At 30.7% G+C, this 8,179-nt stretch overlaps 1 protein-coding gene across 4 annotated transcripts in view; it reads right to left on the bottom strand.

Annotated features, from left to right (window-relative positions):
- LOC106473364 (probable cysteine--tRNA ligase, mitochondrial) overlaps positions 1-8,179 on the bottom strand; it is a 25,326-nt gene that overhangs the window by 14,484 nt on the left and 2,663 nt on the right. For 3 of the 4 annotated variants that reach the window (XM_013934047.2, XM_022401807.1, XM_022401808.1), the window contains exons 3-5: positions 6,493-6,543; positions 2,500-2,617; positions 838-1,015 (exon numbers count right to left, since the gene is read on the bottom strand). In XM_013934047.2, the coding sequence (XP_013789501.1) occupies positions 838-1,015; positions 2,500-2,617; positions 6,493-6,543 (347 nt within the window). Of the gene's footprint in view, positions 1-837; positions 1,016-2,499; positions 2,618-6,297; positions 6,379-6,492; positions 6,544-8,179 lie in introns of all 4 variants that reach the window. The other variant, XM_022401810.1, reaches the window with a different exon arrangement.

Here is an 8,179-nt window from a genome sequence, read left to right as displayed (position 1 = left end):
CATAAAAATACCTACAAACAAAAATAGGCCACCTACATAACATCTAGCCACAAAAACAAATAGGCCACCTACATAAAAATACCTACAAACAAAAATAGGCCACCTACATAACATCTAGCCACAAAAACAAATAGGCCACCTACATAAAAATACTAACAAAACCAAATAGGCCACCTACATAAAAATACTAACAAAACCAAATAGTCCACCTACATAAAAATTACCCACAAAACAAATAGGCCACATACATAAAAAATACCTACAAACAAAAATAGGCCACCTACATAACATCTAGCCACAAAAACAAATAGGCCACCTACATAAAAAATACCCACAAAAACAAATAAGCCACCTACATAACATCTAGCCACAAAAACAAATAGGCCACCTACATAAAAATACTAACAAAACCAAATAGGCCACCTACATAAAAATACTAACAAAATAAAATAGTCCACCTACATAAAAATTACCCACACACTCATACAAATAGGCCACCTACATAATAATTACCCACAAAACAAATAGGCCACCGACATAAAAATACTAATAAAACCAAACAGGCAACCTACATAAAAATTACCTACACACTCATATAAATAGGCCACCTACATACAAAAAATACCCACAAAAACAAATAGGCCCCCTACATAAAAATTACCCACACAAACAAATAGTTCGAATCCCTGTCACACCAAAACATGGTCACCCGGTGTCCGGACTAGGATGCCAGTCCTACTCCTGGATACACACACCTCCAAAAAGAATTTGGAGGTGTGAGAAACACCATATGCAACTACTACTACTACTACTACTACCAATTACTTGAAAACTTACCACTTTTTGTTACATATGCACTTCCATTATCAATTAGCTTCTGACAAAACTCCAAGACACGTGGAACGTGTTGTGTGACACGAGTTATAACTGAAGGAGGTTTCACTTTCAGGTTCTCCATGTCATGAAAAAATTCTTGCTCGTAAAATTTTGTTATGTGTTCAATAGTAACATTGGACTATGGATGGAAAAATTATTAGAATTACGAGTGTGACTCTTTAAAAAGCTAAAACTGAACAATGATGTTACATATTCTTATAATAACACCTTCTTTTACCAACATATTTTTATTTGAGACAAAAATTGGTCAATTCATTGTTTTGAATTTCATCTTATATGGTAAGAATTTCCATCAAAAACGAGAATAGAATATTAGTCTAGACCAAAATATAAAACAAAACATATTTCTCAATTAAGAAAAATTATTAATAGTCACATCTCCTGATCAATTCTAAAATATATCTTTACATTAATGGCTCAAAATGAAAATGAAAGCTGACTCTATTGCTAAAACATTACAGAAACCTGTCTTCATGTTTAACTATCTTGAAAACACATGTAAGTAGGACTGAATCTTTAATGCAAATTTAGAGAACTAATTATTAAATAAGGTCTGAAAAAAGAGAGACAAAAGACTAAACAATCACTATAGACATTGTTAGGTGAAGCTTTTGAGAATAACCAACTCCAGGATGAAATTCTTCTCAGATTTTTTCCTCATTTATAAAAACAAAACGGTGGAGAGAGTTGAATATAAAATTTGAAATTAATAAATGTGCAGTAGGGTTGAAACAGGCTTAGGCCTGAATGTGAAAGTTATGCAGTATAGGGTTGAAATAGGCTTAGGTATGAATATGAAAGTTATGCAGAGTAGTATTGGAATAGGCTTAGCATTTTATTAGTCTTGTTTTGTTCAGACTTATTAGCAAGTTCTTAATAACTTTAGAAAACTTTTGTAATTCTCCATTTTTAGTGGTTCTTATTCTCAGAATTTTTTAGTGATTATCAATTAGAAATCAGTATCACCTCTTACAAGAACTTTGAGCTCAGGATTATTGCATGAGTCACATGTTTGATTTAACTAAATTTCTAAAGAAATCTTATTGAACTCTGCATTTCAACCAAAACTACTGTAACATAGCAGGTACATTATTTTCAAAACCAAAATTCCTTTTAGAAGTAAATATAGAACTGCAAATAATGTCTTTTACAATAATACAACAAGCTCAAACCTTATACTTTGATCAACTACTGTTTATATATACACTTTCAACTTAAATCTTAAAACTAATTAATATCTGTTTTTAATTTTTTGAAACAATTAAAGTGAACTTTTAAAACAACAGAATAATGCTGTAATTTACTAACTGAAAAAAAAATGAAAAACAGAGTTGTGTAAAACCCTGTCACAATAAAAGAACTAAAGCACAGGAAATTATGCGATACTAAAAGTATTAATAATACTTATATAAAACTTCTGTCCACAAAAACGCCTTAAGTATGTAATATCACAGAAGTAATTAAGCATAATCCAAGTTGAATTTATGTTAAGTTGACCTTGTATGTGACACAGGATCTGTGATGAATATGTTAATTTTTTAATCCCTTAAGTACATTTTAAAATTTGTATAAGAACATCTTGGATTTTTACAAGTTAGTTACCTCCCTTGCTCTTGTAATGATCTTGTCATCAATATCAGTTATTCCAATAACTGTAACAACATCAATGTTAAAAAAGTCCTCGAGAATTCTTCGAATTATGTCAAATTGAATATAGCACCTAGGAGTGGTTTTTAAAAAAAATATTATTATTATCTGCATATTACATTAATAGCACATTTTTTTATTAAATGCTAATTCTTTAACTAATTAAAATCTTGAGTGTTTTTTATGAAGTCCACTTAAACACCATGAGAATTACATTCTAATGTAAATTTTAATAAATAAATTGATTTAAGTTCAAGTTTTTGAAAATTTGTATGGAATACTGGAAGGATTTACACATTTTGATAAAAGGTTAGAAAAAAACAGTTGTATGTATTAACCCTGATGAAGCCATAAAGGCGAAACATTGGTTAAAATAAAAAGCTCTTTTATAATTATCTGCAGTATGAAGGTTGTTTTTTTTAACGTTAAATTAAAGTCTACTAACTTTAGAGATAAACCTTTAAAAATTTCTAATAAAGTTTACATAAATACTTAACATTGAAAAACAATTATCAAACAAAGTAAGCAATCAGGGATATAACAAGAATCAAGAACTTGTTCAATAGCCACTTAAGGTCCACATCCATATATATCATAGGGTTAGCCAAGTGAGACATCAGAGATTGAACAAGAATCAAGAATTAACTAAGAACAACCAGAGATATATCCACAGTAGCCATTTCTTTTAAGCCACATATATCACAAGGAACAGAAACGTAGGAAGCTCTACAAGGCTGTATACGATTAGAAACCCAGTGGCATCTCTCAACCCACAAGCAAGAAATCAAAGAGAGCTGAGATGACTGCTGAAGAGCTGCATCGGCTTAAGATGCTAATGTAAAAGAAATACCCCCAAAACCACATAACAAAGTAAAGGTGCAAGACAGAGGTCCTGGAGAGGATATTGAGAGAGGCAAAAATCAGAAAGTAAAGCAAACTGACAAAGTATGCCCAAGAAACAAAGAACTGACACAATTGAGACTAACAAGGAAAGGTTAAAAAACAGGTGTGTGCAAGCAGTAAAGCTGATAGGGTCATGATGGAAAGCCTCCAAATGACAATGAAGCATAGGAATGAACAAAGAATTTAAGTAAGAGATGAAGACAAGGAGATGAAGAGGGATAAAAAGTAGCCATAAAACAAAAAGATCGTTAAGTTTAAAGTAAATATTCAGGTGGAGGAGACTCATACAACAACAGAGCCCAAGATCTGCAAAAAATTACTGGAGAAATAGAAAACAAAAGACACATACGTGTGGAATCCAAGCAGTGAAAGATGAAAGTGGAACTATCAGATCAATGTTAGGAAGAGGAAATGAGAAACAAAAGACAGCATGAAAATAATCATGAAACACATACCAGCTGAAGTAATAGAAGCAGAAGGTCAGGAAACCTGGATCCAATGGAATCAACGACGAACTGTACAATGATGGTAATATGACTGACCATGAGAATGTTGGCAGTTGCCAATACAGTATTGAATGACTACCATGAAGAAGTGTTAAAGCCTCAGGAGATGTCAGAAAAGTAAGAAAATGAAAGCATAATCTAGTGAATCCATGAAACTGATGTTGTGGTAGTCCATTTTTATAAAATACATAGGATAATTTATTTTATTATAAAGAAAATAAGCTAGGTATGTCAATGGTGCATAGGCCTAATGATGACCTTGAAGATTGCTGGATGAAACCTGTATGAAGGATGAGACAATTTGAACAGATAATGGAACATGTGTGTCCCTAACGTAAAAAGTTGATTAAAAAAAATCAAATTCAAATTAACTTGACTGAAAGTTCTAATTCATAAGTTTAAAATTTAGTATCATGCTATCATAGGATCAATAAAAATAACAAAAGAAAGACAACACGATGAATCATAATGAAAGGTTAAAACAATAAACACAAAAACTCCAGGAAATTTGATGATTAAAAACATGACTGAAGACAAGCAGTGTTGAGGTTTAGTGTTTATGGAGATTACTGATGAAACTATGTTTAAATGTTAGTGTTTGATGAAAATTACTGATGAAACTATGTTCACATGTTGGTGTTTGATGGAGATTACTGATGAAACTATGTTTAAATGTTAGTGTTTGATGGAAATTACTGATGAAACTATGTTCAAATGTTAGTGTTTGATGGAGATTACTGATGAAACTATGTTCAAATGTTAGTGTGTGATGGAGATTACTGATGAAACTATGTTCACATGTTGGTGTTTGGTGGAAATTACTGATGGCAAACACTAACATGTGAACATAGTTTATGGAGATTACTGATGAAACTATGTTCACATGTTAGTGTTTGATGGAGATTACTGATTAAACTATGTTCACATGTTAGTGTTTGATGGAGATTACTGATGAAACTATGTTCAAATGTTAGTGTTTGATGGAAATTACTGATGAAACTATGTTCAAATATTAGTGTTTGATGGAGATTACTGATGAAACTATGTTTAAATGTTAGTGTTTGATGGAGATTACTGATGAAACTATGTTCAAATGTTAGTATTTGATGGAAATTACTGATGAAACTATGTTTAAATGTTGGTGTTTGATAGAAATTACTGATGAAACTATGTTCACATGTTAGTGTTTGATGGAGATTACTGATAAAACTATGTTTAAATGTTGGTGTTTGATGGAAATTACTGATGAAACTATGTTCACATGTTAGTGTTTGATGGAGATTACTGATGAAACTATGTTCACATGTTAGTGTTTGATGAAATTACTGATGAAACTATGTTGAAATGTTAGTGTTTGATGGAAATTACTGATGAAACTATGTTCACATGTTACTGTTTGATGGAGATTACTGATGAAACTATGTTCACATGTTGGTGTTTGATGGAAATTACTGATGAAACTATGTTCACATGTTGGTGTTTGATGGAGATTACTGATGAAACTATGTTTAAATGTTAGTGTTTGATGGAAATTACTGATGGAACTATGTTCACATGTTAGTGTTTGATGGAGATTACTGATGAAACTATGTTCAAATGTTAGTGTTTGATAGAGATTACTGATGAAACTATGTTCAAATGTTAGTGTGTGATGGAGATTACTGATGAAACTATGTTTAAATGTTAGTGTTTGATGGAAATTACTGATGGAACTATGTTCACATGTTAGTGTTTGATAGAGATTACTGATGAAACTATGTTTAAATGGTAGTGTTTGATGGAGATTACCGTGTGAATTACTGGTGGAGAGCTATAGTTTAATGATCATTACATCATACGCTGGTGCAATACACACTGACATGTATAAGGGTGGAAGCTTTGTCGAAGGTTTGTGGCATGTGCGGAAATGCACGAGGCAATGTGCATGAAGTAGTAGCTCTTAGTGGTACAGTGAGGTGAGTAGCATTTCTGAGAGTATTTGATTTCAAGATATGTCTGTGAATTGACAATGTTAGTCTGACTCAGACTCTGGCACGTCAAAGTGCAAGGTGATGTTCATGTGAGGAATAAAAGTATTTTTGTCCACCATATAGTTTGCATATTGCATCTTCATAACCTCTGATATGTATATCTACAGTTTTTTCAGTATCTCTGTGTGTTGTATATGGTATTCACTCTCCTCTGCCAAGAAATAATGCAATGTAAAAAGTTGTGGTATGCACACTTTGATCCCCATCCATGCACATAGGGTTAAGGCCACATCCACATATCATAGGGTTAGCCAATCATCAGGGATAGCACAAGAAACCAGAATTAACTAATAATTAAATTAACAAGGACTTACTGCAATAGCCACATCCTACAGACCGATCCTAGTATACAGTCTGATCTATTTGACTTCTTCAGATCTTTTAGACAAAGTTCTCTATCATTGAAATGAGGATTTGATAAATATTAAAGAGATTAATGAACCAAAGCATCTGTTTAATTCCTTAATTATAACAGCAAGTAACCATAGAAAAAAAAAAAGTTAACTTACCAGGCATGTCCAATGTGCGATTCATCATAAACTGTTGGTCCACACATGTACCTTTATTGAAGGAAGAAGAAAAACTGTTTACAGTAAACATTATTAGTAATAACCTATATCTTAGATTTGTGGAAACGTTGCTTCTTTGGCAGGTACATGGAAGGTTGTACAAACTTGAGTAAACTTTATAGTAGCTATTTCACAGTTTCTAACAAATATTCATGTAAATAATTTTAAATTGAAGATGGGAGTTTGTAAACTGATCAATAGATCTTCTTTCTCCAATTGTGACTGTGAGTGTAACTACAGATTTAATGTGCATACATAAATACAAGCATTTGTTTTGAAAATTCATATCAATTTTAAGGTGAACTCACCATAAAAATTTCTATATATAACTTAAGAGTTATAAAACAGCCTAACTATATATTATTAGCACCAGAAGTCTAAAATACAACTTTTGAAAACATTAACTTGACATAATTAATTAATCTCACACTTTCTGTATCTAAATGATTAAAACTGAAATCTCAGAATACACGAACACTTCCAATCCATGGTATGGAAAATCAGTACAGAAACCATATTCAACATCTTATTGTTTTACATATACTTCCTCTGATGTACATAAAGATGTGCCTCAAGTTATTTATTGTTTATTGCACTTTAAACATACTTATGTTTTATTCAATACAGAAAATATTATGCTTTAGTTAAACTAAAATTTGCTAAAATAATTATTACCTTCAAAGTAAAAAGAGCTAGCTTCATACTAATACTCTGCAAGTAATTATAAACTTAATTTCTCCTGATTGTAATTACAAATTCAAGTTTTTCATGATTTTCAATACTGTTGTGCTTTTAATGACTATATTTCAAAACATGCAAACTTAACTCTTTCAAACATAATGCTACAAAACACTGCTCATTAAACCAGATATTTCATAAATATTAGCAAAATTATGGAGAAATATTATACATTAATTAATCAAGCTTCTATTAATAACTTTTGAAGTTTTTATATATTCAGAAGAGGCAGAGAAAAAATTAAAAACCTTAAATCCTCATAATTTATACAATATCAAACAATAAGTTTATAACTATCACTTTTTCAAAAATATTTTAAGTAGAATTTTACTACAAAGCATTAACACTGGAAATTTTTGTTGAACAGACATTTTATTTTAATTATTTTATAGACGAAGCCCTGAACATTTTTTCAATAATATGTGAATATACAATCATACAAAGAACTGAATAAACAAGAAAATATATCAAATTTATGTGATAAACCAAATGATCAAGTCACCAAACTCATTTCATAGGGTAACCTATTTCAAAAATCTAAACAAAAAACTGAGTTCGCTGAAAGAGAATCTGCCTTTAGAAAGCTTATAAGTACATATCAAAAGCATTTTTTGTTTTGTATCTATAAGTACATATCCAAAACATTTTTTGTTTTGTATCTGTAAGTACATATCCAAAGCATTTTTGTTTTGTATTTATAAATACATATCAAAAGCATTTTTTGTTTTGTATCTATAAGTAAGTACCAAAAGCATTTTTTGTTTTGTATCTATAAGTACATATCAAAAGCATTTTTGTTTTGTATCTATAAGTAAGTACCAAAAGCATTTTTTGTTTTGTATCTATAAGTATGTATCAAAAGCATTTTTTGTTTTGTATCTATAAGTAT

Source organism: Limulus polyphemus, unplaced genomic scaffold, assembly GCF_000517525.1.
Source record: "Limulus polyphemus unplaced genomic scaffold, Limulus_polyphemus-2.1.2 Scaffold6111, whole genome shotgun sequence".
Classification (NCBI taxonomy): Eukaryota; Metazoa; Arthropoda; class Merostomata; order Xiphosura; family Limulidae; genus Limulus; species Limulus polyphemus.
This window is presented reverse-complemented; position numbering and strand designations above follow the sequence as displayed.